We start from the raw sequence: 27,857 nt of genomic DNA, 5'->3' as shown, positions 1-27,857 counted from the left end.
TTAAAAACAAAATAAATTAAATTGCAACAGAGCCAATTAAGATTCTCCACTGCTTGACGGTACAGATTCATATGCGCAACGTATGCCAACGGCTATTTGACATAATGGTTAAATTACCCATTTCCATTACGAAACGGATATTTAAACTTTCCTGTCCGCTTTCTGAAGAGAATGAAATCAACAGTGGAAGAGATAAATTATTCAATCGCAGTTCTTTATACGTTTAAATTTTTATTGTTATTCTATGCATTATAATATCTCATTATAGAAGCTGATATATCTATTAATTTAGGCTCGGTCTCAGTCTCAATTTGGAAGACATCCCTGGAACCCTGCCCATTAAAATTTTTTGAGAATTGTTTCGTTTATTTTCAGGTATTTTATTCGATATCTTAAACTTAATTCGTGGCACAAGTCTATTGCGATGTTGGTGATTCTATTTCAATGGATTTCAGGCTAACAAAAAGGTTGAGGGTGGTCATTGCTAGTAATTTCTCTCAGTAATTCATTTTTTCCTGGAAACATTACGTGAAAATGTTCTTCGGAAATATATTTTAAGTGTGGGCTAGTTTCAAACTATTCTCTCCTGAAGTGAATGAAAGCATGCTCCTGTACCAATTATTATCCATTCAAGGTTGAACTCAAGAATCGCCTAAACAACTTTCTCCTTAATCTTTCTTTCTTGCATCCCTACAGTAACCACAATTCCGTGTCTAATTCCTGAAAAGTCTACCGCTGGCATCCCAGCTGTGGGTTCCACCAACCTTTCATCTTTCAATTATCATTAAAAAGGAGGAATTCGAGTAATGGCTTGAGTAGTGAACTGCGCATGGCACTGTGTTTGCATGGGAAACATTAACTGATTTCGACTAACAGTTTGACTAACGCTGAAATTGTCAAGAAGTCAAATTAGGCAAAGGAATTTGAAACGGCAAGCTGTGGATTTTGCTTTCCTTGCATACAACTTTCATAATAGCTCTGTATTTGACATATTTAAATATCAAAGAACATGTAGAACGAGGAGTGGCGGAATATGTCGAAATTCGGAGATTTATAAGGATATTTGAATCAGAAAAAGTTTCGAATCTTCGCAACAGCAAATTGTCCAGTTGGCATGCTTGTCATAAACCTGTAGTTATGTTAATCTACTCTACTGTAATGACATTCGGCTTTCAGTAAGAGCAACATATTCATGTTTTACGTGTACGAAATACTAATATCCATCCCACACGATAGTCATTGTGGAAACACTTTATACAAACGCATTATTTTATTTAAGTTCTGGATTTGGTATGCATCGCTGGATTCGCATGAGTGATACTGACATTTCTGCGTACTTATTAGACTTCAGATTACATATAGGAGTTTTATAACCGATAAAAGGAGAATTATTAGGAGTTATTTTCTGATGTTGAACTGTCTGACAGGTTATTCTTTATATTGCAAACACTTGAGGTTTACAAATATGAGAAAGATGAAGGGCAGTACACATTAGACTAGCAATAAGGCGACAAGCGAATGAGAAAGCTGTTCAAAATTCAACTCAATATCCGCGCAATTCTACCTTTCGAAATGATAGATGAAAGTGTTGATTTTGAAATATTGATAGGTCTGCGTTATTTCCTTTGTATTTCGTATAATTCGTTACATATTTTCAGTATACAATAATTATTAAGCTTTGTTTGATTATAGTATTTAAAATTCGGTTGAGGTTTAATTTGGTTTGGGTATTTGTTACATAATATAACTGTTTTTAAATACACTTATAGTATATAATAATTATTGTGTTTTGTATTGTTGTGGTTTTTGAATTCTAATTTTTATTAGGTAAATAAAATTAGTCACTCTCTTGATTGAAATGTGAAAAATGAGGACAGAAAAACGCAGGATAACAAGATAATTTCTTTTCTTTTTTAAGTCGTCTGTTAAACATTTAACAAATTTTGGCGGTCGCTTTCTTATATTATGCACTCCAATCATTTCAGTTTGAAATAGAAGTCAGATTACAATCTGACTTCTATTTGAAATACCAATTGAAATACATTTCCGATTGTACTTCCAATTGAAATACATTTCAATCGGAAATAATCCATAGCCATAGACACGTACTATGGTTTAAATTGTATTCAGAACTGCCCGAAGTTAGAAACATGGTACACTGAATATTAATTTACTGTTTTGTGATCATCCCGTGAGCTAGTATTCCAACTAAGCATTGAAGAAATGTTGTCAGAATCCAGTGTTGGTTACCGCCGATTTGTATTGAAAGTTTTATGAAATAAAACGAGGAGTGAGAGCAGAAGAAATTATTTTTATTGTCACGGATCATCAGCCCTCATACATCGGTCCAACCAGCTTCAACTAATAAACAGCAGGTGGCGAAAATCTCTACAGTACTGTATATACACGCAGCCTTATGGCTTGACGCATGCGCAAAAACACTCTTTACAGTTTTTTTTTTTTTTTTTTTTTTTTTTTTTGGGCCTTCCAAAATTACAACTGGTAGAGGGACTCGTCGCTTCCGGTTCCGTGTAATCTTCTTTTCTCTTTCTCTCTCTCTCACATACACACATTCATACACACCATCGAGAAGCCAACAATCTGTCCAGAGCGAGGAGCGGAACGTGAAAAAGAGGAACAAACTACCTTTGAGAGCGAGTACGCTTCGCCCCTGTGTCCATTTCACTGGGGACAGGCTGTCAGCTGAATACTGTTTATTTGCGAGCTTGTGTAGAGTGGATAGGGTGCGACTAGAGGTCCTATCATTGGCCGGGTTGTCGTCATCGAGCCAAGGTGCGCAGGCGGAGGGATGTTGGGCAGAAACGGAGACGCTGCCGCTAGTCCGAAACCGAAAGTGGGCATCATTGGACGCGCCGCCATTCGCAGTTTCTCGATCTCCGCTTCCTTTAGTCTCTTCTCCTTAGCTCTGCGGTTTTGAAACCAGATCTTTACCTGCGTCTCGGTGAGGTTCAGGGAACTGGAGAACTCGGCTCTCTCGGCAATCGACAGGTACTGCTTGGTACGGAATTTGCGCTCGAGGGCCAAAAGCTGCTGGGTAGTGAACGGCGTCCTGGGCTTTCGATTGCTCTTGTGTTTCCGGAGTTGGCACTTCATGGCGGGCAGCTTCGGGGGCTCTCCAGGTTCTGGTAGAAAGAAAAAAAGAAAGATAAAATTTATATTAGATATCACTCCGTCACTCTGCTAGCCTATGAAGTTCATAACATTACTCATCTCATCATAAAGTTTTCAGGAGCGCGTGATAAAGCGCATAAATTTAAAGAGTGGTGAATAGTAAACAGTACGTGGGAGTACATGATTTTCAAATTTTTATATTAAACAAATGCTATGATAGCCTCGAGTAATCAGAATCTCGGTTACTGAGTGCTGTTAAATTCTGCGTATTTATTGGACACTGCCATTGAAACGAAAAATCTTTCCCGTGTTGCATTAAGAAACCCTTCTCAAAACCATTTGACCTTATTACACTAACCTAACTTAAATCGAAATGTATATTAAACGTTTTTATAACTACATATACACCTTTTATATATTAACAGCAAAGCATTTCGATAAAGTACGTTATTAACAGACTTTTTCACACAAAGCATTTTAAATAATGTTTTGATCAGAACAGACTTGAACTGATGAGGACAATTGCGTACTTTGAGGGACAGATCTCTCTGATTTTGAGTCAAAAAATTGAAACATGAAAATAGTAAAAGGAAATGCAAATTATGAAATATTACTGAGAAATTGCTAAATGGGGCACGTGTATAAATGAGTGAAGAATAATTTCTTCACGGTTTTATCAGGATAACACTCCATTAGAATTCTCCTGAGATTAAAGTGGTTTTGCCAATTGCCACTTATTTGAAGACATCTGAGTTCAAAAGCCGTGAGAGACTGCTGGGGGTATTATTAAAATCCTCTTCAATCGGAGCTGCATTTAGCCAATCAGGTTGAGAGAGTAGTGTTATCCCCGTAAGTTTTTCCCGATATTTTCCACACGAAAAATTACGCAACAAGCCTCGTGAACACCCACACACTTACACAGCCAATACATAATGCCTCAATATGGCCTAAAACTCAACAACGCATCACTATGAATTGATAAATGGCGCGCAGAAATCAATTTCAATCAGAAGAAATACTGTTTAAGATAAACGCCGGTGAAACCAAGGCAATAAGGTGTCAACATATTTGGACTGTAAGTTACAAGTATCTTCTGTGCGATTTTCATATACGTGACTAGATATAAATCTATCATACCATCAAAGAAGATTATTTCTGAAGGTATTTTAAAAGCCTGGATAACATCCGTAAACGTACATCGTGTTTCACCTTTTTTTGTCCATTCAGAATTTTAGGTCATGTGACAATAATTTCAATATTTGTATCTCCAAGAATGTACAACAAAAACTAATAAAATAATGGATTATGCATTTGCGTGAAATAGCTCACCAGAAGCCATTTTCAAGATTAAATGTATCAACGGATAATACACTTAAAATCAAAAGTTACAATTGTTTTGCTTAAAAAATATATCAAAATATCAAATATATCTTGACCCACGGGCAACTACAGCTTGGAATACTGTGTCCAAGTATGGAAACCTCATTTGAAAAATAGACATCGAGCTTTTTGAAAAAGGCCGAAGGCAGCCAACTATGGTGAGATCGACAAAAGTGGGCCCTTAAGAAGAAAGACTTCGATTTTATGACTTTCAGAGGGGTAAATAAAATAAATCATTGCGGAATTTTAAGTTATAAAGAATTCTAGAAGTAGAGATCATAAATCAAATTACAGGAGATGATTAGACTAGGTTGTAGAATGTTTTCTTTTAGCCAACGAGTTGTCGATTAGTGGAACAAGTTGCCTCCGATGGTAGTTGAGGAGGCTGATAGTTTTCAGAAATTCAAAGGTCAACTGAACAGTTATCAACATGAAGAGCCCATAATTTGTATTTTCTTCTCTAGTTTTTTTTTTTTTTTGGCTGGTGCAGAAAATGCCTGTAGCTTTCTTGTGCGAGAGACTAATATAACAACTAATATAAGACTAAGACTATATTAGTATAACAACTATACTAATATAGTCTTAAAAGTACTCGGATCAAAATTAAATTTCAATTTTGTGAAAAACACACTTAGAAAATTGCTGAGGGCATTGATGATGATCCCAGCCATTTAAGCTTAATCACTTCCTTTCGCTGGTATGCCCTAGAGAAATAAAAAGTAATCCAGGCAGCGATACAAAACAAATGAACTGCTCCAGTTCGCGCTGGATTTGTTTCGGACAACGGCACAGTAACTGTATCATCATTAGTCTATTGCAATTTCTATAAACTGAGTGTGTTCGAAGAACAATTTGCTAATCGAAGCAAACAGATGAAATAAGTATGACTTTCATCACCCTATACTTTAAAATCACTGAATGACGAGACTCGTCTTAAGTGTTAAGCACGTTTCAGTACCAGAACCAGAGGTGAAAGCTCCAATTCCCCACCATCTTCAATAATGCAGTATTATAGTAGCTGGGTGTGTGTGATGGTAGTAATGTGTTTTGATATCATGGCGAGCATCATGGCAAGATCCACGATTATATATAAATTCGAGAGGGTTAGCTTTTCGAAAAAGTATAGCAAGCTATTATTGAAACAGTACAGCGGACAATCTACTAGTAACGCTTCAGGAACTTGCCAGATTAGGTAGTGAATAATCTGTCATTAATCTGCCGGATGCGACTGAAGAAAGCACTAATGGTGCGAGGTATAAAATATTTCTAAGACCACACTTCGTCAAGAAGGAGCTGGGTTTACTTTTTGTGCGTATAATGTATCTAAAAATGTTAATTCATACTACGTATGTCTCTAACAAAAAGGCACATCATAAGTCCTTGTGGCCATGTCCATACGTGTCCCACACAAAATAATAATAAATAAAATAAATTAATTAAAATAATGTGATCCTCGTAAAAAAGTTTCTGATTCAGTTAGAAAATTTCAAAGATGCCATTTCCATTAATCTAAATCTCAGAGAGCGAAAAGGCAAATGAAGACAAACCGGAGATAAATCAGGTGGTGTTCCATTCCTATACTACCGCTCCATTTGCCCTAATTACTCTCTTGTGTGATTTCTACTACGTACCTTTGCTAAGATATTCTTTGTTTTTATAATTTACTTAAGCAAAAAAAAAAAAAAAAAAAATCTTCGCTCCACTCTGCTAAATCCATCTGTCTCTCTAATACTTTTCCTAATCTAAATATCGCTAGCAACTTTTGATTTGCTCTCCTTGCAACTCGACTGACTCCAGTCTAATTTTTCTAACAGAAAATTCATTATTCTTGGCGATTGCATTCTTAATAACTTCCCCTGATTTCTATTTTACAGATGTACGGATTCAGCTGGTAGGGTTTGAGGCCATTGCAGCCACCAGCGATCAAATTCAAATTGTTCACTCACATTTAAGAACAATACACAGTAAGACACACTCGCCTATACCTTCGAGTTGTAAACATCGATGTCCGGTCAGGGCCCAAAGTGAACGTTAAATGCCGAGTAGATAAATTCAGACTGCAACTTCATGACGATCTGTTATTCATGAAACACCCCCCCCCACCTCTCTCTCTCTCTCTCTCTCTCTCTCTCTCTCTCTCTCTCTCTCATGGTCATTCTTATCATTCGTGTCACACGGCATAGTAAAACGCCAAATGGAATAAACCGTTTCCTATCTCTCACTGCTAGTAGAACATTTCCTCTGATCACATCACTGAAATCTTCCTGGAAGGGATTGAATCCTTCCATAATGAATTGCGTCCAAAAGCTCACCACAATTTTCCGCTTACAATGAAAATCCCAGCCGCTTGAAACAACTTATAAGTTTATGTATAAACTCGGTTTTTTTTTAAAGTCCAAGGAGTTCCCTTCTTTCAGTTATTCAGAATTTTTCGATTCCTCGTCAAAGCATTTCTTACAACTTCTAGCCATCTTTATTATCCTCATGGTTCGATCGAATCTTCATCTTACATAAAGCTAACCTAGTAGCATTGGTAGTCGTGGTACATCTTTTCCCATCATACCAGAAAGACCCTCACTCAGTACGTCTTTTGAATTTTTGGCAGAATGAGATTAGAATCCTGAAAAATCTTAATAGTAGAAAGTCTCCAGATCTTCATAGAATTTCTCCGGTTGTTATTAAAGTGTGTGCTCCAATATTAAACCAATAAATGATCTTGATTGATATCACAAATCAAAAGACATACAATCAGATATCGTTTGATTGATAAGATAAACCGATTCAAAGGTATACAGTCCTGTTACGACTGTCGCCAGTGGTTATTCTTCAAGTGACATAGTTTCATATTCATACAAATATTTTCGTATCTAGGAAGGCTAATTCCTAATATGGGTGGCATGTTCCTGCCTTTCAAGTATTGTTCTATGCCCTTACCAAGCCTTTCAAAATAATCGAGAACTCCATTGCCTACAAATCCTTGAACTTTCTCCAAGCAGTTGAAATCAGGATCTCTTTAGCCTCGGTTAAAAAAAAAATAATAATAATCTCTCTCTCTCTGCGTCATTTTTCCTTCTGAGCAGTTATCCACCCTGTCAAAATCGCAAATAAATTCGTATTACTCTGAAATAGTTTCTATTCTTTTCTACATCCGGGTATAAATCCCGTCGAAGAGTACAGGAATTCTTAAACGCTTCCTCAATTGGAGCTATAATTAGCTGAGTTCACACTGTTGGATGCATAATACTTTTAAGGGACTTTTTTCACTCCGTGGCTGAGTTAGTCAACCTCCGGCGTAGATAAAAATATTCTCCCCCCTCCGGATGAAAAAAAATCAGATTTGAGATACATTTCAACTGAACTTCTGAATATTATTGTGCCAAATATACGGTAATTTCGTGAGGACCTTTCTGACGATGACCTATGGGACACCACACATCCACAACCTGAGATCTCCTAGAGACCCTATTTAGAGCAGAAAAGGCGTTAAATGGCAGAGCTCAATTGGACATTATTATTGTTTTTTTTTTCGATATTAAATGTGCTAATGATATGTCTCCATTCCTACTTTTATATACATCTTAAGAGAATAATACTTCAAGGCTTCAAATCAAAGAGTCAACGTCATGAAGTCTTTGTTACAGCGGAAACAGTTAATTATACTTAATGGATCTCACCGGAGAACCATCTATGAAACGCCGAATGTGCCTCGGGTGAGGTGGGGTGGGATAATGTCGACTAACCTCTTTGTGTTTCTGCTAGAAATATTCCTTACAATAAATTCAGACATCAGTTCCTACGCGAGTGATCTAAAATTCCTCATCTTTTCAAAAGATCTTAAATAGATTAATACAATTAATAATGAGACCTGCATATTGATTAAATATCTAGTTAAATACTTGCGACTAACTGCACTAGTTATACAATGCGAATTCAGTCAACATGACAATCACGAATCATAAGTTCAGGAATGACGCCCAAGTTGTCAACGGTGAACAAATTCGAAAAGTATCATGTGATGAAGACCTAAATTTCCAAGCACACTTCCTAAAGACCAATAAGAAGGCGTTTGTTGCATTATGGGCCATCCGCTAAGAACTAGTAGGCTGCCACAATATTCAGCTGAGCGGCAAAAACCTCGAGAGATGTCACCCACCTATACCTTTATATGCCTCTAAAATCTGGTCTTCCGCACACATCTCTCATCGTAACAAATTTCTTAAGATGGGATAATGGATTTTGCTGTGGATGAACCATTTGGGAGGGAATATGTTCACCATCTCGAAATCTGTTCTTCTAGTCAATGTATGTGTGAATATCTGGAAACTCATTGTTCTCAGAAGCAGTGTCCACATTTGCTACGTTGCTAGTTCATCAGGTTGATGCCCCTTCAGTGGTAGATATCATCCCACTCCCAAAAAACAAGAAATATGAATTGCTAGAACCAGAATCCTCCACTCAGAATGACGCGCACGAACCTGGACTCATTAAGGGAGATGTTCCCAGGGAACGGAATCCATCATTTCAACACTTTACATACTGATCAAAATAAGTTCAAAAGACTAAAAGGTGCAGATGCCAAATTTTGGATCAAATGTGGATAAAATCACCAGAATTATCTTACGATAATAACATATACTGTATATCGGTCAAAGATGAATGATATTCATATAATAAAATCAGGATATTTGATTAAAATATGACGAATCGTTAAAATGGGTATCATCTCACCAAAAAAGAATCCGTGAAATGACTATGGTTAACGTGGAGGAGAGTAAGAACAGCTTCCTCTCTACGATTACTGCGAAGACAGACTATCATGTTTTAATTACTGGTTTGATCTAATCATTTTTTTTGGCCTGTCCATGCCATGACTGCATCCACTGGGAGAGTAGTTATTGCATATTATTTGCTTGGAGGACTAACCGGTTATGACTGTTCTAGAGTTGCGTTGATCTACAAATAGCATCTCCAAGATCATTATCCCAGATCTTAATATGGCTTGGGATTGGTAGAAGCCAATGTCAAATGTAGATTCGTAGAGAGTATATATATTTTGCTGAACTCAAACAGGATCTAATGAGAATTATATCTCATCGCTGTTAAAGCAGACAGACCGTACACCTTTGAAAGTTATTACTTTACTAACAAAGATGTATATCCACGGCTAATTATATAACACATATAGTAACTCTGCAGTGTATATACTGCAATTTTTCAGTTATCTGGGAAGAAGATAGCGGCAGATCCAACAGATGACTCTGATTACGAACGATTAGTGAAGACGTGCAAGAAGAGATAGAGCTAGAGGTAGACAGAAAATAATTAGTGGCCTTCCCGAGTTTTTAAAAAAGATGTCAGGATGGAAGTAGTTGCCTTGCTGGCCAGGTAACACTGTCAACCATGACGTTTCTTAGTAGCTCTTAGACACGAGCACTAAAAGGACTAAAGTTGGCAGGTTTACGGCTGTTAGAAAGGTTTCCCAACGTGGTTTAAAATGGATAACCACATGAGGATGTCTCGTAGGGATTTCAATTTATTGATGTACTGCAATTAAAATCGCTTTCTTCAAAGAAACAAGGACGTTTAGGTTGCTTTGCCATATGGACTTCGGACAAAAGGTTTGCAGAACGCTCCTGTAGCAATATGATGATGGATTGGGTCAAGTCATTACAGTAAGCCGTTTCGAGCTGATGCGCAGAAACATCATCGTAGTAAAAGCACTTTGGGCTCATTTTATTGTTTAAATCACAAGTGTACGATAAGTATGGTGCAACGAATGACTAGCAGTTTGGAATGAAGGTCTTAATAAAAATAGCAAAGCGTCCGTAGTGATCAAAGTTATGTATCTTTTAAAATTCCAAAGAGCCTTGTCATATATATATATATATATATCCAAGCCTTGTCATATATATATATATATATTTTTTTTTTTTTTTTTTTTCATATCAAAGAAAACAGACAACGGCATGCGCGTTTCAGGGAAACATCACGAACAGATGTTTCCAGTCAGATTACGTGGTTTAGTGTTTGCCTGTTCCTTCCAAAGCGATATTTGTGTCCTGGAAAGCAGATCATTTGTTTCCAGATACCAAAAAAGGCGAGCATTGGCCATTCTTTCCCAGGATTTTGCACATGTAGCTGGTCTGTGCTATAGGACTGTAGCCGTTCGCGATTTTTAGATCTTTTCCTAGATTTGAAAATGCAAGTATGATTGCATTCATGCAAAGAGTCGGAAATTGCTCTTCAAGATATATTCTGATGCAGAGAAAGAGCAGCAGATCCATGGACTTTGGTGAAATATGTTTAATTGTCTCAATGGATGAGCACAACATCACTCGCCGCCTGCCAAATAGAGAGTGTCTTTTTAAGTTTTTGTCCTCTGAATGGCCTATTATAGGTCTCAAAATTGTTGAAAAAAAGTCTTAATACCTGCTATACATATTTTGTTCAGCGGCCAGAAACTCTGGTGAGTAGGACGTTTTGTCAGGCATTGTTGCTCCTAAAATCCGTGTATACTGTCTGTAAATGGTGTGTGTTCTAAGGTCGATTTTCTGTTTTTCTAGAAAAAACTGCGTTTCCGGGAGGAAAAAAAACATACCACCGTCACCTGAGATCACCTAACTCAGCGACATTGTAAAAAAGGCCCAAAAATTTCTCCCTTCATCCACGGGACTCGAACAGAGGTATTTTTCAATTGGTGTGGGGAGTACAACGATCCTACCAACTGTGCTACCCACGAAAGCTTGTCAGACATTCTATCAAATGTTTCCCGTATAGTGTTGTCAATTGCAATGGAATCTGCAACTGAATTGTACATTATCTTATAGGATCGATTAAGGGTGCGATGAATATTCGCCCTTCATTTTACGGATAAAGACCGAAAAATGAAGGGCAAATATACAATAATGTTGGGGGTGGTTTCCTTTGTAATAGAATATATAAAGCGGATCCGAAATTCCCTTTGGCTCTGCCTTTCAATTGTACGTGCCAAAGATTGCACGTAGATATTGAAAGGCTAGTAGAATATCTGTGGTAGGTTATCGCCGGAATATCCTCCACGCCTTGTTTTGTGCCTTTCTTGCTACTGTGCATTTTGCATTCCACTATAGCTTTGGAAACCGTCTAGACTACACATTTTGTAGTTTACTTCACTCCATCACTGAGAGGCTCGTATCTGATTGTGGTGGCATTAAACTCAGTTCCAGTCAGTCTGATCGAAACACACACACACTGCATAATAATAGCACTACTCATTTCCGGTCACTTTACGGAGATCCGTATCCTCATCACAGCATACCACGGCGAAGATGAGTTAACTTTAGGAACCGCTCTACCTAAGACAGAACACACGTCCACAGTTAGCCTGATCAATCTTCTAACGTTCGTGCTATTCTCGTTGACTGACATGGTCTCCCATTACACAGGGCGGATATCTTGGGGAAGTGATCACTACTGTCAAAGTTTTCTTCCATCTCTGTATAATAATAATTAATATTATTATACATCTTGCTAATACTCAGCAAGAGAAAAGCTGCACTGCCTCTTAACCATAACAACAGAGAATACAATGAAACCTCTTAAAATAAAGTGAAGAGATAGATTGGAACAAAGCCTCCCCTAATTAAAATTATCGGATATTACTGCCCCCAAATCAAATACAGGTACAACTTTTCAAACAGCGTAAGCTACGTGTAATATATTGTGGGCAGTGCCTACTTTTTAGCATATATGAGACACCACAATAAATCCGAAAAGAGAAAAGACACTTTAAAGTTCCAAATGGGACCATACTTTAGCTATAATATAATTTATCATCCAAATTAGTACGCCATTAATTAACCGCAATAATGTCCAATAAAGTCCTATTTAAGTCCTTAGCGATAAGGCAAGGTGGAAATTTATTGTCTATGAATTCAGCTTTCAGATATCTAAGGGATTCAATGATATTACTGGTACTGTTATAAATCTTAATTAGCTTGAAGCCTTGAGAAACAATAACGTTTCTGTGTATTCTTTTAGATACATTTGAATACCAGTGAGACAAACTAATAGTGTAGAAATTTAAATCTTTTCTTGTGCCATATATTTAAGTGTTGATTTTACTATTATCTTTTATATATATATATATATATATATAGAGCGAGAGAGAGATGAGCAACTGTCAGAGAACCTGTAACATTGATGCTTCTAAGAACCAAGCCAGAGGGATAACTCGTTGCCATATCCTTCAAAAAGTTAGGCTCATTAAATACAAGATCATCAATAAACGATAAAGGATAAGATTAACACTTAATTTCCTTTCAAAATAGTGTAAATAAAGATTTGCAATACAAATTGGAACAATTAAATACATAGCAATTGCAAACTTACCATCAATAACCATGTTTAATGCAGGGGCTTTATTAAAAGTAATTCTGATAAAGCCTAAATTATCAACTATAATGTTAAATAAAGACTTCAAGAGCCAAATTTTTAAGATATTATCTTCCATAGATTGGGTAGCCTTGCTCAAAGGATCGTTGACTACCTGCCATTTCAATTTCAAAGTGTTTTCATGGATTATAATAATTTCCGAAATATAATTAATAAATTGAACTATGCGTATTCGAGGTTTCACTGCCGCAGAATCCAAGGATTATCAGCTCTCTACTGATGGTTGATGCACTGACCGAGGATCCTATGGCCTCTTGGATCTCTCATAATATTTTCCGCAAACGACATGCATGAGACAAGAACTATTCTCATTATCGTTCGTCGAACGTTCCTTACGTTTATGAGGTTGTCCAGACCATTTTATCTTTGAGGATTCATTTATAAGTGCTTTTACTCCAACTAACATCTGCCACAATGGATTGTATGGAGCTTCCGGCCAGTCGTAGTTGCATGTACAAAAAGTTATTGCTATGGCATATAACGACCATTCCACGTTCAAAGTTTAAATTCTGATCCACGACGCATATAGTTTTTAATGTACTGCCTTTGTACAGGTGGACTCACGAGATTTATACTAGCGTGTCTGACCCGATAGGCATGTGGGGGAAGGGTGCTTCTGGCATAGTATATACAATATTCACGGAAGGGGTAACCCAATCTTTTGGTCATATATTATAATTGCAAACATTGACTTATGGGCAGGTAAAAAAAAAACAAAACAAAAAAAAAACAACTCATGTTTATGATGCGAATTTAAATATGGTAATTTAATTTCACTTGTACCAAAATACGCCTGCGACTTTAGAAAATTAAATATAATTAAAAATAATTTAAATTTTATTAATCTTATTTATTTTTCACATTGCCCTTTTTGAAGTATCCATCAGGGTGCACGCAATCTCGGTTCACCAACCAATGGTACAGAGTTATGGTTAATGGAAAAAAATAAAATAAAATTTTAAAAATAATATTTATAATACATTACGTCACACTTAAGTTGTCGCAACATGTCATTCTACCAAACAGTGTGGAAGACATTTTCTCAACTTCAAGACAGAAATTTGGGACATACCCAGAACATCGTGAAGGCAGCCAGACTTGAGAACACCGCAGGCATTCAACAGAGTGACGCTATTATGCATATCAACGCGGTGAATGTTATATACATCATCGTTCAAACATGCATTGAAGAGGTTAAGTTCGAAAAAGAATGGATCATTTCCAGGGGTAAAATGGCAGTCAGTGGCAGCACTGGAATTATTCATAGGCGCTGAATGGAGTTAAAGATGCAGGATAACTGAATTTATGGCTTATTTTTAAAATATGACAATCGTTATTATTGCAATTCATTATTATTATTATATATTAAGGCAGAATAAATCTGTCTTGCAGCAACCGTCAAGGATAATGTGGAGTGATGAATCACGCAGAATCCACGTATCAGATGGGCACACCTGGCTGTATCAGTATATTATTTCTGTAATTGCGTGCATTCTTCGGTCAGTTTACTATTTGCTAAACAAATAATTCGAGTTTCCAACAACAACAAAAAAAAAAAAAAAAAAAAATGCAATCCTCGCTGAGACCATTTAAACCCAACCACATCGTGAAAAAAACCTGTAAAAATCATTGCGTTATTGACAGGAATTCGAACTAGACGTTTCCGACTCGATGTGTGTGGCGCCTCCGTAGCCAGGTGGGAAGGAGCAGTAGTGCGTAGCACGCGCTTCTTGATTAGACCGGGGTTCGAGCCCGTCACCACCAAATGCGAAGGATGCGGAAAGGTCAAGGGAATAACCACCGCATATTCCCGGAGCAATATGGCCTTAGTTGCTAATGCTCCTAAAAAAAAAAAAAAAATACCAAAAAAACCGACTCGATGTGGGAAGGCTATGAATAGTAACCAATGTCCTAACCGCGAGTGGTGATGGTTAACACACAAACTGCATCATACCCGCAGTATATTCGGGGATGGAGCCTAATTTCCTGTTTCACACAGTTTACTTAGGTCCACTGATTGTTGCGCATGTCGCGGTAAGTACCGCGGCATCCTGTGGAATTCTGTCCATATTACTATGGCGATGCTGTGTGTCGCATAGCTGTCAATTATGTTGACATTTGAGGACAACACTGTGGAAAACTAGCCTTGGCCAACCAAGACCATTAATCTGAAAATATTTGACACAGCAACTGAAAAACGAAAAAGTCCAATTTGCATGCACCAGTTTTGTTTATAGAAGGTACTAACACTAAGTGCTGTTGTTTTTGAAGCAAAGGCGACTAAGGCCATGTCGCTCCATGTATATTGTCTGTAAATTGCATGTGTTCTGAGGTCGATTTTCTGTTTTGCTGCACGAAAACTCGAGTTCCCGGGAGAAAAAAAAACCATGCTATCCTCGCCTGAGAAAGACTAACTCAGCCACGTTGTGAAAAAGACCCATAAAAATTCCTGTCGTCATCGACAGGATTCGAACTCGGGTCTTTTCCACCCGATGTGGGTAGAACTGCGATCCTACCAATTATGCTATCCACGAGGGCTGCAGTAAGTGCAAGGATTTAGGTAGTCTAGGGTTCTGACGAATATATATTCGGAGACTATTTTCTGATGTTCAAAATATGCACTGGTTAAAAGAATTTTAATATGAATGGGATATGAAAACATTGCGGAATAGAAGTAAATAAATTTAAATTGGATAAACGAGACTAGCAATAACTGCAGTAAATGAAATGCAATAGAAAATTTTAAAAATTTCGTATAGCAACTGTGATAGTCAAGAGTCCCTTGCGACCTTAGGCCCTATAGCACTGGTAAAGGGATACTACAGTGATACTGTAGGCAGAGCCCTATTTACCATGTAGCGATACTGTAGGCAGAGCCATTTGTGACTATACCAGCTAAATTTCTTTCAGTTGCCAGTATATGATGTCCCATTGTCTTTCTACTATATTTATGGGATTTTTCCATTTCCAACAAATGCTGGATGAACCAGTTCTCGTGAACTGCCTATTGCACAAATGAGTTCATCTGGCAACGAAGCCGAACGAATTTGGGAATATTTCTTGTATTAAGAAGAAATTTTGTGCTTGTTGTTTTTACCAACTTATTGAATCCACTGAAGACTTCTTAAATAACTCCCACATTCTGCGAAGGCATACATAATTTGATTTTGGCTATTATTTTCTTCCAGTATATAAGAAATATTTCTAAACTTCTCTTATAAGAAGCATAAAGATAATCACTTCTACTGTATAAGCAATGAATTCAAATATGGCTTGGTTCAAACGACAGTTATCATACATTAATATGTTTTTGGGTTTCAGCAGCATCAGCTAAGGCCAAGAGGACAGCGATTCTACCAACTGTGCTACCCATGAGGGCCATACATTAATACTAAACAGAACAACCATGCCAAAATAAAACAGTGTCGAAGCATTCTGGTGTTTATGTAAACAGCAAACACACGGTGTACGCAATTTCCTTGCTTCTTAATATCCAGATAATGCAGATGTGATGTGGAGTGGACATAGCACCCCATGGATGAATTAATATCTTGATAAAGATGTTAAACTTTTACTAAGTAAAAGTAGTAAGTAAAATCGATTACAATTTAATTTGGTTTAAATACGTATGATCCAATGTTTTGTTTGAGGATGACAATTTCAGGAGAATCGCTATAGTCTCAATTGAAATTAGTAACTCAAACCCTGCTTGAAAAAGTTGTAATAGGGTCCTGGTGATGCAGCGAAAGTGGACACGCCAAGACTTTTAAGAACAGTTGTTTTTCCATGCTTTATCCCTTTAACATTATGAAACAGAACACACGCTACACTATGAGAAAAACGATAGCGTTTTAACGATTAAAAGCTATTTATAAATAGGATATATGAGAAAAAAACTATATATGAACAGGTTTAGTAGTCATGGTGCAGCCATTGATCATTAACACTTTACTACGAGAAAAGCAAGCTATATCAGCTAGTTCATGAGGGGTAGTTGCGGGACATCCCTAAAGGCAACAGCAGTTTCAGAAATTTACTGCTGCACGCTATGCACTCCACAGTCGGGACAGACTTTTTCCCTCTCCTACGAAGTAAGGAAGAAATAGAAAGACAGCGTTGATGTTTTGAGAGTTTAACGACAGAATGGAAACCAAGAGAAACCTGACAACTGAGTAGAGGGGATAGTCAATTAAGGTGTTTAATAGTGAGTTTTATTCGACCTGAAATCACTGAGGGTCTTGGCTTGGATGTGTAGGAAGGTTTTGCATTATCACTACATAAAAACTAGATCTCTGTATCTAAATACAGTATACCATTATCAAATGTTGTCGTTTTACAAACGCAAATCGGATCTTAGCCTCTGCCTTAATGTGAATCTCTGGATGGATCGGTATTTTCGAAAACCATACTGATGGTCAATCGTGATGTTATGTGATTTCAAGATTTATGCGAGCCTCCGACGTACCATCATTTCTAATATTTTTCTTAAGCAGCTGGTGAGGGAGATTTGGCTGTGGTTATTTGGAAATGATGGATCGTTCCCAAGTGCAGGATTGGTGATGTAGGCCTGTGATATTTTACATTTAATGACCGTAACCAACTCCGTGTTACCCTCGAATCTTATATCCCCTCCAATGATGGAAAAGTGAATTTTATCCAGCACGCTTGCTTGGCCTTCCTTCTCATTTTTGGGCTTCAACTTTTAATCCCTAGCATTTTTGCTGTTATGGGTATTTCATCAGGCATTCGTGTAAAATTTACTTATTTTCGATGATTGAAATAAAGATATTATATATGTAAGAAATACAGTTAGTTGTAGTGGAAATTTTCCAAAATTCAAGCAAAAAAATTCAATCTTCCTTCATTTGCTAAAGGAATAATTTCTGTTTCGCCAATGGTTGCAGAGTCATTTTCTATATGTTCTTAATTTTCGCATCAGTGCCGTAGCAATAGTTAACACTTCATCGGCGATATATTCAATGACATCTGCAACTGACCTAATTGATAATCAAATTTGATATGTTTCTAGTATTCATTCCACTCTGCCTTATGAAAGTGCCAAGTAATGCGACATGCAAGGATAATGGTCAATTGCTTTCGGATGGAAAGCAATTGACCATTGAAGAACAAAGCAAAGATGAGGTATTATTTGGTACTGGAATTTGTTTCTTGGTCTAACTATTTATTGTAGGAAGTGATTTCGTGACCTTCCTGATTCTCCTTCTTCGGGAACCAGGTCATTATCCACGTCACCTTCTGCATGGAGTATTAGCATTTAATTATCTATTTCCATATTGGTGGAATGTAGATTATTCCCATTACTGATGGTGTGCTTTGTATCAGTTTATTCCTGTGAAGCTGAGTGTTTGTTAGATACCACATTTATCAGGGATCTTGTGTTTCTCATCAAACATGAGATTCAAATGGCTTACCACCAATTGACTCATGTTTTGATGAAAGAGAATATTGATCGGACCCACGGGCAATTGAGACGTTTGGAGAAACCGAGACATCTGTTTAGCTAGCAACTGTTCTGTAACCTTTGAGAGTAGCTGCAAAGGAGCGTGCAAATGTCCTTGACAGGATTTGTTTTCTAGCTTCATGTTACTTTATTATCAACTTCGTATTTCTGAATATTTTCCAAGTTTTCATATTTCACAAGTCTTACAGAAGGTGGGATGTTTTTCTTTAAAGTATGGATAGACAGGGAAAATAGCATTACGCTCTAATTATTAATGTTCCCTAGCCACACAATCAGTGCAAATTATCTCAACATATTACCTGTCAATGTTCATATTTCTGACACTTCTGATAGGGTTTGGCATACACGGGCGAATTTGACATGATGAAATACTGTTTCAGCATTTTATGGACTTTTTTTTTTTTTTTTTTTTTCATAATGTGGCTGAGTTATTCGATCTCAGAAGAAGGTGGGTAGATTTTCATCCCGGAAACTCGTGTTTTTTTTTTTTAATCCGGCAGACTGATCGAAGAATGCATGAAATTACACAGTTTTGACGCTTTACAGTCTTAGTTGCCTTACCACACACACACACAGCTACCCTAACCTAACCCTTGGAGGAGTTTATGAGAGTTTGAGGGGTGATGAATCTAGGAGTCCAGTAAAGGTCGCTTGTTATAGCAACTGTACTGGTGTCATGTTGTATCAGACGTTTCAATAAGAAGATCCCACAGAAATTTGTCTACTAATCTCTTAAACCAGGGGTCGGCAACCTTTTTTTGAGTGAAGAGCCATTTTATAATTTAAAAAAAAAAAAAAAAAAAAAAAGAGAATCAGAAGAGCCGCACCTCGGCTCAAGCTGGTGGGGGGGGGGATTTTTTTAGAAATGTAATAGAGTGGGAAGGTGTTTATTAAAAAATATAAATTTTGAAATATTATTCATTAATAGTGAAACAACGTAACAAACGTCTAATTAGGTACGAATTAATGTGACTTTTGCTGCTGAACTTATTGAGCGAGTCTCTCAACATCAGGCCAGAATGCCGTAATTTTCATCTTTAAAGATGCTGAGAGACTCGTATTGTTCAGACGGTTTCTTAATTTCTTTTTAATGTAGTTCATGTTTTCCGCTTTTTTGTGACTACCAACTCCCGCATCGTTCAGCTGTTTCCGACAAAATATGGCCATCAACAGGAGCTTATTTGATTAATAGACCACTCTTGGTACACTCGAGACAGTCGTATGTGAAAACCCGAGCTTGATTGCAATTTCCGAGATACTGGTACAGCACATCTGGTGATGACTACTACCATTCTTCCGTTTGCCCATTCTAGTACCGATTTTCCCCTATAAGCATTTACGTTTGTTCCCATCTACTTAATATCTCATGGTCCGAACACGTGATGCTATTACTGAAGGAGCGTTCCATTTCATGAAAATAATTTGCGTACTTCATAAAGTGGCCGCTCAGTGTATAATGTGCTGAAATCCTCACTGTTTTCAACTGTTTGTTTCCATACATCAAATGGACATGGTGTGGAGGATACTACATGAAACAAAGAATGTAGGATGCGCCATTGCCTTTCGTCCAGGCCTACCTTAGCGGCGTTGTGGATCGGCAAGATTTTCTTTGAATGGTATTGATCATCTTGTCATCGCGGAGGACTGGGTCTGTTCTTCAGTGTACTTTACTTAAATTCGTTACTAACCAGATTCTTTTGAATTGGTTACGTTGTGCCCAAAGGTGATGGAATATTTAAAAATGACAGGGAAACACGAAATTGAAATTTCTTGGAAAGTAAGCGCCTACGTCCCCATAATCTTCGAAATATACATCTTAATCTGGAACCTACCAAATTTAGCCGAGTGGTAAAGCACTCGCGGTATTTCAATTCTACGTGAAGATTAATATGGCTACCTGAACGCATTAAAAAGATGGGAAATTTATCCTTATAGGAATGGGCTACACCACCTGTTCAATGATTGCGAATCAATGGATGGGAGGCTTGCTGATATCATAAATGCTGATAGGTGCTCATAAGAGAAGGAAAAGGAGATCAAATCTTTCTTGATCTCCTTTGCATTGAATCTTTGTATTATTATTATTGATTCTTCAGTGAGGTAAAACATCGATGGGGCGAAAATGACGCTTGCAATGCCAAGACTGATATAATACAAAGTTTGAAAATTTTAACAGGGCAATATGATTAGAAATATTCTTAGATTCTGTTAGTATTATTTCAATATAGGATCTAGGAAATATATTGCTTTTTGCATAACATGGCTACTCCATTATCCGAAATTTAAATAAATGAAATAAATTTTCTGTTTATACTCCGACACGACCACATAGTCAGAGGAGTTCACAAGATAAAGAGAAGACAAGAAACAGCACCGTATTTATTAGTCACTCAGGCATGAATCACCATCACTCATAAACACTAATTATGTACCATCGAGCCCGAACGGCAGGTTTCTTGACTCGGTTAATAATGTCAGAAGGATAAGCACCCTCGCCCCTATTATCACCTTCTCTGTCAACGGATACCAAAGAAATTTCTTTCAAACTGGTTTCAACCAGGGCTCCCATTCACAAATTTTAAAAAAACTTAGATTGCAACTTAAATAAACCCAAAAAAAACCTAGTTTTCATCATATAGTATAGCAACAGAAATAAGATAAAACTTACCATGCAAAAATATCTTTTATTTAATTGTAATCAGAATTTTCATCCCATTCAGTTCCCTCCACATTTATTTTTTGAAGTTCTTTCATTTTTTTCAAACGTTCTTCGTATCTTTTATGACAAGTTCCTTGTATGACTTATTTTACCAATTCTGATTTAGGTTTCCACATATAGCAATTTTGATTAGATCTATTTATCGCCTGTTTTGCCATTAGTCGATTTTTCACAGTTTCTAGTTTAAGGGAGTTTGTGGCTTTTGTTTTTATATGGTTTTCATGGGAGAAGATTCTTTCTACGCTTGCCGAAGAGTGAGGTAAAATAGTTAGACTGGTCATAACGTTAGATAAAATCTCATATTTAGAATTATTAAAGCCATCTTTTACATTACGTAACAGACACCAAAACTCAGGGATGGTTTTGTAAGAGAAATCTAAATCTTGATTTAAACGAAATGATCTCCATTCATCATCTAGAAGATCTATCTATTTTGTCTTCAGAAACAAGGTGAGGGACTGCATTGCTAAATGGAAAATTGAGGATGGTGAATTGGCACGATCATGTATCACTGCTGGGTCAAGAACATTGAGACTGGCGATAATTCCATCATCATTTAGAGGAAATCTTTTTCTGATTTCCATACAAAGTTCAACAAGAAATTTTAAACAATCATTTTTAAACCTGCTTTCACTGTCAACCAAGTGGTGTTGAATTTAATAAGGCCATACAACGGCCTCCGAAATATATTTTATTCAGAGGCTTATGATTTATTGCATTGCTTGGATCAATTTCAACCAGCTTGCACGAAGTAATGACTTCTTCTTTTATGAAAAAACTAAGAATATTTTTATACTCAGTTGAAACCATTGAATGAAGTAAGTGCAATCTGAAATGCTCAGTTTGAAATTCAATATTCAGGCAGTTTGTTTTCTCCAGTACATATCCTAAACACAACAACATATGCTTAGTTCCTTTGGTGATCATAGTATTGTAAATATTCCCTGCACCATCGATTTTGTTAATTTTTGATTGAGACTGAAAATAAAGAACTAACGCATCCCACTGCTCAATAATAATTTTTATTACATTGCCACGGGATAATCAATGTGTTTGTGCTAATTTGGGGATTTTATGCTTAGCAGTATCTACAACATCTTGAATCATTTTGAACTCGTTTAATCTTTTACTACTACGGGAAAAATAATAAGAGATATCTTTTATAAATATTTCTAGATATGATGGTAGTACCTTGACTGAATGACTAGCACATAATGCAAAAGAATGGCAAACACATCCCATTATAAATACTGATGGTACATCCTTTTTTAGCAATGACTGGAACCCACTCTTAGTACCCATCATAGTGGCACAATTATCACTTCCAAAGCCAACGAGATTACTTATTTGAATGTTTTTTCTATGAAAAGATCTTTTACAGCTTGATAAAGCCCTTCTGAAGTACCATTTTCGACACAAACAGTGTCAAGTAACACATCTACAACATCATTTTTTTTTTAATATCAAAATATCTAACAACAACAGCTAGAACTTGCGATAAAGATAAATCTGTACTTTCATCTATTATCATTGAAAACTTGTTGTTTCTGCATATGTTAGAAATGTATATTTTTTCATGATAGGCTATGCCATCTTGTATAAGATAAGAGACTTTAGTCGCCTTCATCTGAACTTGTTTTGCAATATTGCTATCATGAAATGCTTCTATAAGGTGATCACATTGCGCAAATGGAATATTATGCTCAGAAATGAGTGCAGCAATTGTTAACTCTGCCTTTGCTACTTCTTCATTCTCCGTAGGTTTACGTTTTGTGAAGAACGTGTCTAACGTTGAACTTGTCTTAGCAATATTTGCACTTTTTTTATGTTTAACTGTATTTTTATGCGCTAGTAACATCGATTTATTGGCATTCTTTAATTTAATTTCACAACAAATACAGTAAGACGCACCTTTTTCATTACTGTCTTCTTTCAACCAATCCTTTAATTCCGGATCTTCTAAACATTCATTTCTAAAATTTTGAGTATACCACCGTTTACTCATCTTTCTCTGTGGGGAACTAGTTTCAGACATTGTGGGCATTTGTGAGTATGGCTAATTAGCAGTTATCTTATTTAAAATGTTCTATAAAATAAAACACTAATCCATTAACATAAAATAGAAATAGTCACTACAAAAAAAAATAACCCCGGGGGCTCACATCTGGTGAGTATGGGCTTGGCAAACCCAGGGTCCTGAGCTGGATATCACCATTCTTCTCTTTCTTGGTGATGCCATTCTACTTCTCTCTCTCTCTCTCTCTCTCTCTCTCTCTCTCTCTCTCTCTCTCTCTCTCTCTCTCTCTCTCTCTCACACACACACACACACACACACACACACAGGGGGGTAACTTGGGAATTTTTTTTTTTTTTTTTTTTTTTTTTTTTTTTTGGCTGGTGCAGCATTAGCCTCAGGCTTCCTTGTACCATATGGCTAATAATAATAATAATTTAAATTTATTATATCACTGTATGTAATACACGCATAAATGTAAAAATCACACCAAATAATGCAATAATACCACGAACGATCACGAAAGACTGTGCAGTAAAGACCGCCATCCGTGCTCAATAGGCTGCGCATACATGTTAGTAACACGAACATGTAAGCGTAATTTCATAGTGTAGAACCCTGCGAAAACTTTGAAATCCTTTTACATTTGTAGTATTTTGTACAAGCACTTGAGATATTACAAATTATGATCAGTATTGTTAGAATATAAAATTAAGAAAATTGTAAACTGTTATTAAAATGTATTGTATTTACAAGAAATAAAAATAAATTTTGACTTAAAATTAAAAATTACCGAAAAAACCCAGATAATGAGATATTTTTGTGAAAAAAACCTATCAACCCAGATGACAATCAAAAAACCCAGATCTGGGTGGAAAAACCCAGGAGTGGGAGCCCTGGTTTCAACAGTTCAAATCGATAAAACATCAGAATTAGCCCAAGTTCCCTACTTTAAGTTAAGAATTTGTTTCAAGTAACAAAGCTGTTATCCGACCATTTAAAATAAAGAATCAGACGCAAATGCTAATTTCAACTCTACACGCCATCTCTTCACACAATCAGTTGTCTGATAATTTGAGTTAATAAGCAAGTATTGGTCAACTTTTAGAAAGTCGTTAGCATACAGCAGAATAAAATAAATATTCGTTTGGAATTCTGTTATATATTTTTGACATTCTGTGGAACACTCTTTGCTAAACTATGACCAAAAAGGGATCGTTGCTGCAATTCCTGCAACTACCGATACAAGTTTATTCCAGCAGGCAAATAGTTGCTGCATGAGGCTCAAGCGTGAGTCACGCACTTTTATCTGATGAACAGCCTTCATTTCTGCTTTATTGCAACCATTGAACAACGTCGACGAAGGTGGCGAGGAGGGGGAGTAGGGGTGACGGAAAACGGGATAGGAGAGTCAAATTTGTCAAGGAAACAGAGAGTAATGAACATACCTGTAACGAGCCAATTGCATCTAATCAGGCTTATTGACCAAACGCACGCGATCTACCATGTTCAACGACATCAATGTAGTATTCGTTTCCAGAATCAACATCTTCATTTAGTGAAGGCAGTGCCCCTTTCCTACGGTTCCGGTAAGGGCAAAAAACCTCCTCTGTCTCCCCCTCTTCCCTCCCTGTAGGTGAGCATGCAAAGGCCTAATTTTAGTAGCCTCTACACATATCGGTGTACTGACCTGATGGCTTGAAATGGGGGAGGGGGCAGACTACTGTGAGAGTTAACAGGGCTTACACACCTTCTCGTTCAATGGCGCCACACCCCTCGCCGGAACGTGCGTTTCCTCCGCAAGGCCGCTGGCTTCACACCTCGTGCTGATTTGAGGAAACAAAAGCCGTTAGCTAAATTGACCCTGTTCACGAAACTCGCCGTCGGCTGTCAAAGCAACGATTGAGTTGTTCTCCTGGAGACAATCAGAAAGCAGCAGGGGTTGGGGAAGAAGAAGAGTGAATAGGTTTGGAATGAGTAATGGAAACTAAAAGCCCTCTCAGATAGCAGGTAAACGACTTGCATGCTTTGCCAAATATTAATGATCGCAAGAAATCTAAGTAGAAAACGATCCGTCGGTCTAGAAACAGACGGAAGGAGATAATCTCATCGACAACCTCTTCTATCTACAAAAATAAAATAAAAAATCCCAGAAGTCTTTTGTTATTTCCACTCAGCCCAGTACATCTTTTTTTTTTTTTTTTTTATGTGAACCCCAAACACGAGAGGTATTAGAACCTACAGTACTTAGTACCGTGCTTGGGTTGGAGGTTGAGAAGATGAAAGAAGATATTTGTTGACATTGGACTTGAACTTCTGTAGATTGTAATTTTCAGGAAATACGTATGAATGAAGGTTGTTCCAGAAAACGTGATTAATTTCATTGCAAAATCCACTTTTAGGCCCGTTAGCATATATGTGTAAGGGACTATCACGTCCGTCGGTCCTCATGCAACAGAGAGACTCCCTCTGGACTGATTTTTATGAAATTTTATAGTTGGTTCATATAGGAAGATTTGTCCAGCTGCTACAAATTTCATTAAAATCGAACAAATAGAAATTCCGAAATTATTATTTATATTTTTCGATACAGCGTTTATGTAAAACATTAAGTTCATATTTTAAATGTAATTTTTATGCAGTATTGTTTATAGCTTTAGAGAGTCCGCGCACGCTTCGCGTGTATTCTTATGTAAGACTCGTGAACGTAGTGTCATTTGTGAATAGATACACATATACAGTACAGAAAGAGAGAGAGAGAGACTTAAAAGTATATGTGAAAGAGATAAATATTATAAAGTTGTAATTAAACAAAGTTTATAGAAGGTAAAATGTAGAGTTTTATTAAGTGTTCTATAAAGTTATAATGTTAGCAATTAATTGATAGGAAGATTAGATTTACTTTTCACTCAGTTAATCACAGAAAAAGAAAAAAAAAATCCTTTAATTTTATTAAAAATTGAATGCGCGTTTAATGTAACGCACTGCATACATTACCCAACTTGTAATTAAGTATGTTATCGGATGTTAAGACATTACTTAATATGAAAAAGTTCAATCGATATCACATTTTCAGTATACCTTTCATTGAAAGCATATTTCGCGTATTAATCTAAAACGAAGAGTCAAATAGAGGCCACATTTTCAACCTAGGTTCTTTTGGTCCTTGGGAAAAAAAAAATTCATGTCCAGTTACCATTTTACAGCCCTAGTCTCCCACCCACTACAGAAATTAGCATAAATGAAAGTGTTTTCTCATTAATCAACTAGAAAAATAGGGATTGATACCGAATTATCAACATATATTTCTGTTGGGCCCAGTGATGGTTCCAAGTGCAATTCCAATTTCATAGCATTCACTTCCAGTTTCCCCCTACAGAAATATTACTATAAATAAGGAACAAGAGTTCTGATCCATTTAGAAATTTCAGTGTTTACTTAGAATATTTTACGCAATCTTTGCAACAAATTTCATGTCGATGCGTTGACTTAGTTTGTTATAAGTCATGAATTATTACACTCTGCAAACTCCCGAAATGTAACCACACTGCGTACACGAACTAACTTGGTTTTCTTTGAAGGAGTAAGCTAGAACAGTTTCTGTTAATGCAAGTTAGAAAGGTGCAGCTCATCTCCAGTGATCAAATAGCTCTGTACGTTGTCCCATTTGTAATTCAGTTTTGTGGGTCGCTGCGTTCTCTAAATGAACGGGCCCAGCATATGGTGCATATGTCGTGGACATTTAGGTTTGCTAACGTGATTAGTACCCACCAAGAAGCCCAAATAGGTTCGCTTCCAATAAGAGGACTTATACAAGACTTACGCAGATAACAATCTATTGCTGGCGTGCCCCCTCAACAACTATTTGCCCACAAGTATTCATCATTCGTATCACGCCATGTATAATCAGGTGATGGCGGCGGATACATGCTTAACGAGTATCTGTGTTTAATCTCCCTCGCATGCTGTTAGGTCGTAGGTAGAGTGGGAGCTTATCGCTTATAGAAACAGAGCTATAAATAGTAGGCTAAGCCTATCTTTCTCTCGTTTTCTGTCGTCCTTCCATTTTTGCTGTTGAAGATGGTCATAATGGGCATGAATGATTACAGATCACGATTCATTTATCGTGTTTAAGATATCCTATTTGCTCTTAACTTTTGGGGCGATGCTCTCTTCCTGAGCTATAAAGTAATCGAAATTCTCAAAATATTTAACACTAAACTAATCACGGTGTATTTTTTTTTACGCTTCATACATAATACTGTATAACATTTCCATACCAATTCATCCTACCCCAGAACCATCTTCAATACAATATTCTGAGAAGGCCATACTCCAGAAGGAGATGTGTGTGTTGGAAGTAGAAAAATGACTTTCCCTTAACTATGTATTTTAAGATGTAACTGAGGAAGGCAGATCCTCTGCCTTTGTCAAGCACTCACGTGTTAACCAGTTCGGCGGTTATCAATCTGAAACGCCGCAGGCAATAAAGAAGCTCTATCAGCGTGGTTCGCAATGAAAAAAAAAAAAAAAAAAAAAAAACATAGAAGAGCCCTATAAAGAAAAGAAATCATGTGAAAGATGGAAGGTTAAGTTGATTTTATTATTTTCTTACCTTTCCAATCATCACTGGGTTACCACAAAACTTTCAGATTAGTATCGGCATATTTGAATGTATAGAGGGTGTAAAAATATTG

At 36.9% G+C, this 27,857-nt stretch overlaps 1 protein-coding gene across 1 annotated transcript in view; it reads right to left on the bottom strand.

The window, feature by feature from the left end:
- Window positions 1-2,545: 2,545 nt before the first annotated feature.
- The window catches only part of LOC150085700 (homeobox protein MSX-1-like), a 49,997-nt gene continuing 24,685 nt past the window's right edge, over window positions 2,546-27,857 (bottom strand). Inside the window, exon 2 of the mRNA XM_090373457.1 lies at window positions 2,546-3,143. Coding sequence (XP_090229583.1) covers window positions 2,683-3,143 — 461 coding nt within the window. The 3' untranslated portion in view covers window positions 2,546-2,682. The remainder of the gene's footprint in view (window positions 3,144-27,857) is intronic.

The sequence above is a fragment of the Mastigoproctus giganteus genome, chromosome 5, assembly GCF_048544385.1.
Source record: "Mastigoproctus giganteus isolate SK-2022 chromosome 5, ASM4854438v1, whole genome shotgun sequence".
Classification (NCBI taxonomy): Eukaryota; Metazoa; Arthropoda; class Arachnida; order Uropygi; family Thelyphonidae; genus Mastigoproctus; species Mastigoproctus giganteus.
This window is presented reverse-complemented; position numbering and strand designations above follow the sequence as displayed.